Source organism: Hippopotamus amphibius, chromosome 1 (assembly GCF_030028045.1).
Source record: "Hippopotamus amphibius kiboko isolate mHipAmp2 chromosome 1, mHipAmp2.hap2, whole genome shotgun sequence".
In the NCBI taxonomy this organism is placed as follows: domain Eukaryota; kingdom Metazoa; phylum Chordata; class Mammalia; order Artiodactyla; family Hippopotamidae; genus Hippopotamus; species Hippopotamus amphibius.
In genome coordinates, this window is record NC_080186.1 from 167740141 (window position 1) to 167753499 (window position 13359).

A 13359-nucleotide genomic window follows, 5' to 3' on the forward strand; every position below is an offset into this window, starting at 1 on the left:
ACAGTTGTCAGAAAAAACTGAATTGAGTGTTTAGTAATAGCTCATTTTCTTTACTTGAGGACATGAAAAGTGAGGGATATTAGAGACTAAAACGAACTAGTATTATCTTATGAAAATATTTACCATTTTATTTACAATAAAAATTTACATTGCAGAAATTATTCAGCAGACCATTATTTACAAGAAGCAAAAAAGCTAAAGCACAATGCAGATGCATTGGTATGTAAATATTCTCCTCACATTTATTTATTTAATCAAATTAATTTAAATCTTCATTTGTTGTTATAGTACATCAGTGCTGCTCTCATTTACCTTTATTTTCCTTTCTTCAGTCTGATAGGTTTGAAAAAGCTGTATACTATCTTGATGCTGTGGTATCTTTCATTGAATGTGGGAATGCATTAGAGAAAAATGCTCAGGAATCCAAATCCCCATTCCTCATGTATTCAGAGACTGTGGAGCTCATCAAGTAAGTGGGAAAACTTGCCACATCATTAGCAATAATATTTCTCTGGTCCTTCTAGGAAAGGACTAATGTCGTTATATACAGTAAAGCTAAAGAGGATCCTTAGTCCTTTATTGTCCTTAAATAAGGAGAACTAAACACTTTAACGAGTATTTTTGTGTTTATTTATAGGTTTGATTCTAATGTTTACTGATTCTAATGTTTAGAGGGCTAAGGAGGTCGTAAGACAGATGAAGTATTATATTTTGTGTCATTTATTTCTTATATTATCCCACAGATATACCATGAAGCTAAAGAATTACTTGGCACCAGATGCTACAGCTGCAGATAAAAGACTCACAGTACTTTGGTAAGTGTTGTGTGTTTTAGCCTCTGCTAGATGACAAAGCAGTTTCATAACGAAATGTGTTGTCCATGTTCTTCTGAACGTTATCGTTGAATCAGCCTTCTATAACTCAGTCATAAATCTAATCTTGATAGGTAAAGTAGAAAATAACTCAAAATTCCTACTGAAAGATTTTAGTTGTTGTGAGTCTCTGATCCATTGCCCTCTTGACAAAAGCCTTGGTAGAGTGGGACTGATATTAGAACCTCTGTTGTCTTAAGTGGTCACTTTTTCAGGCTCTTTTTTTTATTTAACTGTAGCTTATTTTTATTACTCTCAGGCTTATGTTGTGTATTGAAGTAAAGATGGACACTGTTTAAAAAATCCAGGCTCTTCTTTTGGTGGCCTCTGTCTCTATTTACATATACGTATACCTTACCTTAAAGAGCAAACATCTAGCTTGCTCAGAATAAAGAATATGGCTTGTTTGCTTATTCCCAGAGAGATAGTTTATTTGTTGTGGGTATTTACTTTACCTGGCACTGTGTTTTAACAACTGGGTGTGCAGCTGTGGAAAAAACTGACATGGTCCTATCTGTAATGGAGTTTAGTGTCTAGTATGAAGAAACAGAAATTAATCAAATAACCACACAAGCATATGAATTAAATACTTTGAAGGAAAAGTTTATGTAACTGTAAGGGTAAAATGTAGGCATACTTAGTCCTTAGGTAGAGGAAACATGTACAAGGACTGGATAGTGGAAAGAAACTGGAAACTTTCTGTCAAGGAAGTAAAAGACCAGGGAGAAGTAAGTGAAAGTAAGTGGAGAGGTAGACAGTGATGATCATGTTGTAAGTCGTGTTGGGTTTATGTATGTTACATCAGAATTGTAATATTCATAATTGAGTTCCAAGTTTTTTTGGTTTAGATTATTTATATTGTAATTTGATGTAGAGATTCTGCCCTGCAGTGATTTTTTTTTTATCTTTTTTTGGCCACGCCATGTGGCTTGCGGGATCTTGGCTTCCTGACCAGGGACTGAACCCAGACCATGGCAGTGAAAGCACTGAGGCCTAACCACTGGACTGCCAGAGAATTCCCCCACAGTGATTTTTATAGTCCATATGTTATAATGACATGTTGGTGTCCTGTGGGTGAGGTTTTGAGCTTTGAATATCATCAAATAAAGAGGCTAGTCCTAGGTCTCTTCCCCTTCCTTGCCCTCCCCTAGGGTGTGTACCATAATAAGATCACATCATTTGGTTTTGCGTAAGAGTTAGTGTCGTTGTCCTTATGCCATGGTCTGCTCACGTGAGCCAGTTGTGTACTCTAGCACAATGCAAAGGTTGTCTATGCAGATGTGGCCAGAGTCTGTTGTCCTGGTAAATAAGCTGCCCTTTTCCATTGGCTAGCCTGCGATGCCAGTCTTTGCTGTACCTGAGGCTATTCAAACTGAAGAAAGAAACTGCTCTGAAGTATTCAAAGACACTAACAGAACACCTGAAGGTAAGTGTGCAAAAGAGGAGTATCCATTTCCCAGGAGGCAAAATTTGTAAAGCTTCTATCCCCACCCCCGAAGTGCCCTCATGTTTTCCCTGCCAGAGCAGGGAAGGGGCTTCTATTTGGGAACGTTCAAATAGTTTGAGGTTTAGAATGCACACATATCTGCTTGTAGAACCTGTGTACCCATATGCAGTGGCTCTTAATAATATTTCAGTAGATGTAGCCTATTTTTATCATAGAACTTAATTTATACTTTTTGAATGATCTTTTGTTTTCACTACGATCCTTCCTTAGACTATTTTCTTAGTTTCTTAAAATGTCTTATGTTTTTTCATGATAGCACTACATAAGTCTTCCTAAATTTCTGCCCCGATTAGGACTTGGAACCCTTTAGTAGCTTACCATTGCCTGCAGGGTTAGGTCAAAGATTCTTACCCTGACCTACAAGGCCCTCAAGATATCTCTCTCTCTGTCTCTCTCTGTCTCTCTCTCTCTCTCTCTCTCATTCCTTTTCTAAACCTTTGCTGCAGATAAACTATATGGGTCATACACATTCTCTTTTATGCAGCCTTTGTACATAGTATGACTTACCTCTCTATGCCTTTTCCCGTCTTCTTTATTCACCTGAATGTTACTCATTCTTTGTTTCTCCCTTTTAATCTTCCAGAACACCCCTGCTGTCATCTAAATAACTTCCTTCTGAAGATCAATACTGGTCCAGTGCTTTTGAATGTATTTAGTACTTCATAAGTAGTGGGGGTTTTTTGTTTTTTTAATTAAGTACGTTCTCTTTTCTCCACAGAATTCTTATAATAATTCTCAAGCACCATCACCAGGCTTGGGAAGGTGGGTAAATTTTATTCTATAAAATATTATGTGACAAGTTTATTTTTATGTAAAAGTGGAATAGGTTTGGTCACTTTCCAAAAATGGAAAGATTACAACTTTTTAAAAAATTAAGGCCATGTCTAATAAAGTATTTTTTAGTTTTTTTTTTCTGTTTTTGTTTTTAAGTTGAAAATATCATGAACATGATCTTAGAAAGATTAGAGAGGGAGCATTTCATCTGCAGAAGTCTGAGTTTTTTACAGCACCTCAAGCTTTCTCACAGTTTAACTTCTGTGGCTAGTTGGGTTTTTATTACTTTGAGCTTATCATTACTCATATCTTGACACGAATTTAATAACAGTGGCATGATTATGGTTTCTCCTCCACTCCCACATCACTCCCATCCCACCCACCCACAAAAAGGAGGAAAAACACCAAGAAATCTTTTTTTTTGTAAGTTTATTTGTTCATTTATTTTGTTTATGTTAATTGACAGTCTGTCTTTGCCTTTACGTATTTTCTTAACCACCTTTCTAGTGCTAAAAGTGCCGATAAAAATACTCTTAACAGATAGCTTTTCTCCCCTCAACTATTATTTGATTTTCCTTTTTTTATGGTCTTGGGCCTTTTCAGAATTTTTAGTACTGCTGAAATGAACCTGCCAGATTTCAACATGTGTTTTCTAAGAAATGCTTAATTGACAGGAAGCTTGAGATGATTGCAGTTGATTGAGAAAGCTGTTCCTCTTTGTCAGCTCTGAATAAGTTGGTTAAACTAGGAAAGTACCAGAAATTATGGAGTTCAAAATAAGATGTTTCCATCTACTACCACAATTTTTTGTGTTAATTGTTAATCCACCCAACTTTCTATAAAAAAGTTGGAAAGTACCTAATTATATGCCCGAATAGGGGGAAAGTGTGTTGAGCTGGGAGTGAGATGATCTGGCTTCTAAGTCTTGGAACCGCTACTACCAAGGTGTATGACTTCCTTACTTCTTTCCCATCTTTTGTTCTGTTGCCATTTGTCAAAGCAGAGTCTAGATAAAATGATAATTCACAGTGGTCTTCAGTGAGCTATTTATTTAAAAGAAATTGTACTGCTCTGGAAACCCTTCTAGTTTAAAAGAATCTTTAAATTTTAAAAGCCTTCATGTAGGAAGAGCCAGTAGTACATTGATTTCCTAACATTCACCATATTCCTATGAATAAACTTCCTCTTTCTCCGTGTGTAGCAAAGCTGTTGGGATGCCTTCCCCTGTTTCTCCAAAGCTGTCACCAGGCAATTCAGGAAATTATTCTTCTGGGGCCAGTAGTGCTTCAGCAAGTGGTTCTTCAGTGACCATTCCGCAGAGAATCCACCACATGGCAGCCAGCTATGTTCAGGTTACATCCAACTTCCTCTATGCCACCGAAATTTGGGACCAAGCTGAACAGCTTTCCAAAGAGCAAAAAGGTAGGGAGGTCTCTGGAGAGACTCTGAATGATGAAATTGTTAAAAAGAGCTTTTATGATATAGTTAAGTAAGTGTCTGATAATATATGGTTTTTGGTCTAAGACAAATATGCCTTTGTTCAGGCAATTTAATTGTAGCTTATACTATAAAAGTAATAAAATGTATATTCTACTCTGGGATGGTTAACAGTAAATTTGGCTATGGGCATAGGATTACTCCAGATATCTTGTACATATGAGATGTTTAACATATAAGAAAACATGTTCATATTGGATTTTTAGGTATATTGGAAGAAACTTATGTGATAAAAGAGACTACAAAATGAATAGACTTATAGCATTCTTTAATATTAGGTCATTTGAGGCCTTGCACCTTGTTTATCTCTCAAACTAAGAACATTGAGAATTGAAAAGTATTAAAGATCTTTGGAAAAGTGCAAAATAAACACTATCTTCTTTTAGTAGATGTTTTTAGCAAATATGTGTGTGTAGCATCTATTCAGGTAGCTCCTTTGTAGAGAAACACTTAAAGTAGCCAATCAATCAAGTGTCCTTTTGTCAGAGTATATTGAAATACTTACAGCATGAAAAGGTAATCAGATGAAAAGGAAAAATTCCTACCCCTAGAGAGGGATAATGGTAGGAGAAAGATAGAAGGGGAACCCCAGCGAGTAATATAAAGTTGTGTTTTTAAAAACCTAATTTCTTTCTAAAGTTTTAAGTATTGTCAGTACTACTCAGGAAAGGTTACAAAGCTGAAATTCTTAAATTATCCCTACTTTACATTCTTCTCCATCATGCCAGTTTTCTAGCATCATTTTTACTTTCCTTTCCCTCCCTCCCTCCCTTCTTTTGTTCCCTTCCCCACTCCCTGCTTACATGCTTACTTGCCTTCCTGCCTACCTACCTATTGTACAGCAAGTTTCAAACATTGACTAAAGGAAAGGGAATGGTATAATGAACCCCATGTACCTTTTACTCAACTTCAGCTTCAAGAACACAGCATTTTGCTAATCTTGTTTTTATCTCCTCCTATCACCATGCCCCTTTCACTGGTCATACTTTTCTTTACCTTGGTATATTTTAAAGCATGTATCAGATATAATGTTTCACCTGAACACACTTTGGTATGCATCCTTAGGTGATAAGGAGTTTTCACAAACATGTCTGCCATGCCTTTATTACAGCCACCAAAATTAACAATAACTCCTTTATGTCTTCTGACATAGTTTCCCGTCAGATTTCCCTATTGTCTCAAATACTCCTTTTTTTTTTTTTTTTTTTTTAACAGCTGGGTTTGTTTCAAGTAAGATCCAAACATTCATTGATCAGTCTCTTAAGTATCTCCCTCTCCTCCACTTTTTTTTTTTTTTGGAGGAGGGTGGGGCATGCCATTGATGTCAAGGAGAAACTGCACCGTAGAATGTGTCATATTCTAGATTTGGCTGATTACTTCCTCATGGTACATTTAGCTTGCTCTTCTGTCCCCCTCATTTCCTTCATGATGATACTTATATCTTGAGACTTGATTAAGTTCAGGTTCATTATCTTAGATAAAAACTTTTCATAGGTGGTACTCTATATTTCCTATTACATCATATTATGGGGCATGTAATGATTATCCCTTTTTTAGTGTCAGTAAGATTTGACCATTGATTCATTCAAATGGTGTCAGCCTGACTCAGTTTGATGTAAGATTCCCTATTAAACTTTAACTTATGCTTTTAGCATCCATTGATGATCATCACCTACATGTGTTATTCCATTAGGAAACAGAAAATTCATCAGGAATTTATTAGCTGGAATTCTGTAGAGAAGATCCTTTTCTCCTCAGCTGTTTGATTAGTTATTATCTTGTTTAAGTATACGAGGTCTTTGTCATCCCTGCACATGTGTAAACTCTCCTGAGTCCTATATCCCTCTGTCTTCTCCCAAAATTGCATTGGGATCAAATGTTAGGATACTATCATTCCTTCCTCCTCTCTGTACCTTGCCTTACATGCACATCAGTCTATATGTTCACCTAGGAAGAATCCTTTTATTTCTGTCTCTTAATGTTTTTAAATTACTGTCTAAAACATGAGATTTAATTTATCAAAGTTGCATGGCACATGATTACAGCAGAAAGGTTGGACACAGGCTATCATAAGTACTAACCTCACAGGGGCTTTTATGGGGAAGCATGCAAATAACATCCACCTTTTTTGTACCACTTGCTTCCTATACAAAAACAGTACACAGAGAATGTTTTGAGTAATAGCACATTGTAGCATTAGGTCTCCATTTTAATAATGTTTGCTGCATGCTAACAGTTTCCATCAGTGACATTTTGTTTATTTGTATGTCTTAATTTCTGACCGTATAGTCTTTTTAAAATGTTTCATGACTTAGGGATAAAATATAACTTGAGAGACTGGGATGATTTGTTCTAAAACATGAACAGTTATTTTAGTGCAGGAGGGAGTGTTTTTTACTTTATATGAATAGTGTTTTATAGTCTAGACTAAAAACTTTAAAGCACTGATTCAAAAGAGTGTGCATAATTTAATGAGTGTTTTTGGTTTTCTAGAATTCTTTGCTGAACTGGATAAAGTAATGGGCCCTCTCATCTTTAACGCAAGCATCATGACAGACCTGGTTCGTTATACCCGGCAGGGACTGCACTGGCTTCGCCAGGATGCCAAGTTGATATCCTGAACTGAACACATTCTCGTTGCCTCTGATTTCTCCACGACACTGTGTCACATCACAAAGGAAAACTGCCATAACACACCACCTAGTCGACACTAAGAATGAGGAATGGTTTTCTCTTCTCTGGTTCATGTGTTGTGTTTTATAACCCAAAGCCATCATGTCATTTGACCCCTTCAATATTCCCAATATGAAAAATGATTTAAATGCTTTTAAATCTGCAGCACGTTGATGAGATGGTTTCAATGATCTTTAATAAGGCTGAAATTTCTGTTGCAATTCATAACTAATCAGTTGAAATTCTATTTATTTTAATTTTTTTAAGTGCCCAGATTGGGGCTAGTTTAAAACTTAGTTATTTCTGCCTATAAATTTACTCTGTTGAATATTTTGTGTAAACTTAATGTAGGCATTTTTATTTATATACTTTGGGAGCTTTGTTACCTAAAAATAATGTCTTTTTGTGGTAGCTCTTCTAAGAGTAAGAGTTGGTTCATCTCGAATATGGACATGTTCTTTCTACACCTACTACCTGATATCACTTCAAATCTTAAGTACAATTTTATTATTGCAAAATTTATACTTAGTATTAAGGATATTCTTCTACACATGAAAAATCACTTAAATATGAGAAGATGGCATTCTACGTGGATGTAAAATGAAATATGTCTGATTAGTATGCATTATTTCAAGAACTGTGAACATGTGTTAATAACACTATAGCAATCACAAGGTGACTGTAACTTGCATTTAATGCATTACAAAAGAGGGCAGGCAAACTTTCTAGGAGAAGCATATCATGTGAAGGGTTTCATAAAAGGACAATCTTGAACCTTATGGGTTTTATTAAAACCGTGGTTTGTTTTTGTTTTTGGTTGGTTTTGTTTTGTTTTGGTTTTGTTACTAATAATTTGACACTTAACTGAAACAGAATAAGTTATGGTTGAACAAAGGGTCATCCAACTCCTGAGGGTTGCTGCCTATATATATCTCTTTCATTGATGATGTTCGTAGGGTAAAATCTCTCTTCAGAATTCTAATTTAAAAATTTTTCCCCACACTAGATGTGATGCTCCGATAGGAGACTGCATTGACTAATGTAGGAATGGACTGGAGCTTTGGTGTGTGAGCTTTTGCTGTACAACTTAGAGTTCTAATGCCTGATGTAGAGATGATGAATTTCTCCTTTTAAACCTGTCTTATGTTTACTACCTTTGTATTATGAAGGCCCTCATCAATGATGTATGTTTCTGATGGGATCAGAAAATTCACACTAGAAAAGTACCTAACTTGGTTCAATGTGAGCCCTCTTGGGAAGGGGAGGGAAGCAGGGGTAGAGCTTAAGAAGCCAGCTCTGTAAGAGTTGTATATCAAAGTACCTCTCCCTGTAAGGTGCAGATAGGAGTCAAAAGTGAGAAATGTACCTTTTATCTTTTGTTTTTAGTGCCCCTATCATGTCTGGTGTGCCTTAAATCTTACCTTTAAATGAAGAGTCTATGGATTGTTTACAGGTAAAGTTTTACACTAGGAGCAGATCACCCATATGGTTGGTCTTCTGTACTAGTAATGTTAAATTCTCTTTCTTTTTCATTTGTCCTTTAGGGTCACATAAAGATTAATTCTTTCAGAAAAGCTAATGCTTTGGTACATGACTTAGTCTAACCTATTGGGTAACGCTGCTTCAAAAAATAGTTTGTCCTTCTCCCAATTCCAAAAATGAATCCATCCAATCAGAAGAAAGGATTGCCCTGCTATTTATAGATGATTGCTAAGGCTTGAAATGGGAAAGAAGGGATAGAAAAATCTCCAAGCCTAGTGGTGTAGTGACTGCTGTGTGTCTGAGTCTACACTTACTTAGCAAGCTAGTGAACTTTCATTGTCCTGTGGCCTCATATAGAGTTTCTTAACGGTTTTGTACCTTAAGTTGTTTCTGCATATCACTGAAGATTCAGATCTGCAAATTATGCTAAATTTAACAATTTTCCTTTGGAGAAATTGCCTCTGATATCTTGCTGACTTAATCTTAGTGTGTTTTAGGAACAGTTTTCCTTAAGAGGACAGCTTCTCAGTGATTATGGTAGTTATTCAGTAAGAAACTTGCCACAGTTAATCAAGTAGATGTTTGTCCTGTTCTTCTCAAATTTCTCTGACTCTGATTCCTTAATGTTCCATAATATCTTAGAAATGGAAAAGGTATCTTCTGAGCTTTTGAACTTCCAGCAACAGCAGACAGTGGGGCACTTCTGAGTTCCAGTGTGTTCTAGTCTCTTGTGGGTCCTAAGTGGTAGCAGGAGCATTTCCCAGATCACACTGATAATTTGTTAAAGCAGAACTTCCTGCATGTTTTATGGTGCTGTGCTAAAATACTCTCTCTCTAAAACTGTGTTAATTCTTGGAAAATGAATTTTTCAAGCTTTTCACTGTGGAGGGTTTTTCCTACCAGGTGGTGATGGGCAATGGATCAAAATCCTTTTCTAAATAATTGAATTTTCAGTGCAATAGTCTGTGGAAACATCATTCCCTCTCCTCTGTGTGCACCTCCTCAGAAGTTCTGTCTGTCTTCATCTGTTCCAGCACATATTTTGGACTCCTTCACAGGCGACCATTCCTCCTTCCTCAATAGGTGTCTTCAGTGTTTTCTAACTACCTGTGAACAACTGATTTTGACAAATGACTAAAAACTTACTTAGTCTGAGACTTGTATTTAATATAGTTAATTATAAAAATGGCAACTATTTAAAAAGTTACTCTATTGAGTGCTCTAAGACCACAGTTGTATGCCAGGAGGCAGCAGCCTACACCACTGGACTCTTTACAGGCAACGAATAAACATATTACGGTGGATAAAGTTGTCACATGGAATAGTCTTGTCCAGCCCAGGTCCAGTCTGGCTGGGGAGCATTCAGCCCATTTCTTGCCTCAGTGCCACCTTTTTCTGGGCAAGTAGTTAAGAACTGACTTTATAAGCAATGAGTACTTAAGATAAATTTACAGCTGTAGTTGCTGAAGAGTAGAGAAGGTTGACCATCACTAGTTTAATTTTCCAATGTAAAAGCTATCTAGAGTAACGTGTGCACGTACCCATACGTGCCTGTGCTCTGGGGGGCTCTCACACTGGTGGATCCACAGGCATCTGGGTTGCACTTTGAATGACACACTTGTGGCTTTATTAGATTCGCTGTTGTTATTTTTTTAGTTGTTGTATGTTTCTTTTCATTAAAGAAAGGTTTAATCAGCTAGATCAGACAGCATCATTTTTGTATTTAATGACAGTAACTTTGAGAATTTACCTTATTGAATAAGCTTGCATTGTGAAGCAAGAGCCTACAAAACACACCTGTGCTAAATGAAAGTTCTGGCTCTGGAGGCCAGCAGCACTCTGTGGAGTTTCAGAACGGCCCATGGTCGCTCCAGTCAGTGATGCCTAGTTGTGTAGAGGAGAGGTACGCTGTGCCCTCCTCTAAGTGTGAGGGTATGCAACTTTGGATTTTAAAATTATGTACACATACACACTTTATATATATGTATGTATGTATGTATGTATGAAAACATGAAATTAGTTTGTCAAAAATGTGTGTGTTTAGTATTTTAGCTTAGTGCAACTATTTCCACATTATTTATTAAATTGATCTAAGACACTTTCTTGTTGACACCTTGAATATTAATGTTCAAGGGTGCAATGTGTATTCCTTTTAGATTGTTAAAGCTTAATTACTATGATTTGTAGTAAATTAACTTTTAAAATATATTTGAGCCCTTCTGTAGTATAATAGGGCTCTTACAGGGTGGGAAGGATTTTAATTTTCCAGTTGCTAATTGAACAAAAGGGCCTCATTGTGTATTTTGAATTATAGAAGTTTGCCTCTGGGTCCCAGGAACATCTACTGGGAATGATGTTTTAGGCAGATTGTGATAATTTTTTTTTAATCCTGAATAAATTGGGAAGCAAAACATTTCAAATCCATATAGATTCCTATAATTCATATCCCCTGATTATGTGGAACACAGATTTCACTTCAATGTCATGTATCTTTGTGTTGGAGAGGCAAACTTTTTCCCAATAAATTGCACATCCAAGGTTGCTATTCAGTAAAAAGAAGAGAGAAGTATTGAATGACTTAGAATATGTAGTGACAAGAGGCCAAATTGTTCATGTTTGTGAGCATATCTTTCACATATTCACTAATAGAGAAATTCATTTTAGACCCCTAGACCCTATAACTAAGCTGGCAAATGATAGGAAGTGAGTTATTAATAGTTGGTAAAACAGGTACAGATTCTATTCACTTGAACCATATGGTTAATTAAAAAGAACTTAAAATCTCCAGAAAAGCAAATGGGAAGAATATCTCAATCTCTTCTTTTGGATTGAATTTGATTACAGAATAAAGCATTAGAGTTAAATCTAAACCAAGTCTTATAATCTTTAAGCAACCCAAAATAGCAACCTAAGTAATCATCATATAATGAAGTTGACTTTCAGGAATGTCAGCTTTGACCTCTCCTTGCCACCGTTGCTCAGCTAAGGCATAAATTCCCATTTTTGAAAAGAAACAGCTAAAAAGCTCTCTAAATGAGCATGGGGAAAAGAGCTCTCACCCAGAAATTCTAGTAATACTCAGTTTTCACCTCTTACAACTACCACATGGGGTTTCTTCTCAGCTTTTAACCATTGGAATTTTCTACCTGCTATGTTCCTCTCCAGAAAATATCTGTTTGGAAATGCAGCCTTTCAGATCAATGCCATGATTATCCATACTGTTGAGTTTGTTGTTGCTATTTTAGAAGTGTCCCCATTTTACAATTTTACGCACACACCTGGGAAATCATTGACATGAGCATTCAACAGTACTGGAGTTGGGGTCGGGTGGAGTGAGGAGGGGCAGGGCTCACCAACAGAGCTGGCCCAGGTGGTAGTGCCTGAAAAGGCATCACTTTGAGGACCAGATGTGGGGTTGGTAAGCACAGTTATGAAAATTTCTATCTAGCCTCCGTTTTGAATGGTTTTAAGAAATTTTGTATATGGAGGGTGGAAATGCTTATATATTTATTGAAAATCCTTTTATTTGAAATTAAAATTATTTGGTGAATAATGGTTTGATATTTGGGGAGGGTTTTGGAGGGGAGATAATGCCGCTGATAAAAGCCTTGTTGATTCTGCAGAAAGGTACTGTTAGTGTCTGATAGGATGCCTTTGTTTTGTACGTGATCCAGATCTTTGTTTTACGTTTCTTTTATCCAAAATATTTAGGCATCTGACATTTTCAACCAAAATTTCAATTATATACTGTGATTTTTATTTGTTGCAATACATTAAAATTTCAGAGGTACTTTGGGGCTCAAAAGCTAGGATTTCTAAGTCAATATGTGCATTTCACATAATAAAGCTGTTAATGGTGAGCAAAGTATTATATACTAACTAGATTTTTCCACATCTGTATAGTATATTATATGTATTTTGTGGTATTGAGATTATAGAAAGTTTAGAGTGTCAAACATGCGTTTAATGTGTATTTTTAAACAAATTTATGGCAATTAAAATATTTGGAGACAAGGGTATCACATTTCAATTTGTAAAGATCTTTTTAACTCTACTGTGTCATTAAGATGCTTTGTATAATGCCAAACCATAGCTGGAGAAACTAAGTTTAATAAATATCAAATAGATTTTCTGTATTAAAGTTTATGAACACTGTGCTCTCTACACTCCTTCAACTCTTACTTTGCCCTTTTTGTGTATTTTCTGTTTTGTATTTTAGGGTCCAGTGCTACTCTTCTTTAAAAGTCTGGTCCCACCAGTCCAGGTCTTAATTTCTGATTATAGAAATTCTGAATTGGCTGGCCATGGGTCCTTCTGCATAGATCAGAATTCACCCTGCTCCAGTAGAAATCTCATACACATCCTTTTTGTTATTCTTGGTGGCTTGGGCTTTTATTGTTTCATTTAACTAGGTTTTTCTTCCAGTTCTGTCTCTGTTCATAGATAAACTAGGGCACATCCGTCAGGTAGAGAATGCCAGTATTGCCTATCTTTGTCACCTCACTGAAATGTTCTTTACATGGAGTGAAGGGTTATAGGATCCAGGGTCATAGT

The 13359-nt window shown here is 36.2% G+C and overlaps 1 protein-coding gene across 4 annotated transcripts in view; it reads left to right on the forward strand.

The window, feature by feature from the left end:
* AFF4 (ALF transcription elongation factor 4) overlaps window positions 1-12954 on the forward strand; it is a 97593-nt gene extending 84639 nt beyond the window's left edge. For all 4 annotated transcript variants that reach the window (XM_057735245.1, XM_057735227.1, XM_057735256.1 and 1 more), the window contains 7 exons: window positions 156-219; window positions 333-469; window positions 744-815; window positions 2205-2298; window positions 3098-3141; window positions 4355-4575; window positions 7144-12954. In XM_057735245.1, the coding sequence (XP_057591228.1) occupies window positions 156-219; window positions 333-469; window positions 744-815; window positions 2205-2298; window positions 3098-3141; window positions 4355-4575; window positions 7144-7271 (760 nt within the window). In that variant the 3' untranslated portion in view covers window positions 7272-12954. The remainder of the gene's footprint in view (window positions 1-155; window positions 220-332; window positions 470-743; window positions 816-2204; window positions 2299-3097; window positions 3142-4354; window positions 4576-7143) is intronic.
* The last annotated feature ends 405 nt before the right edge of the window (window positions 12955-13359 follow it).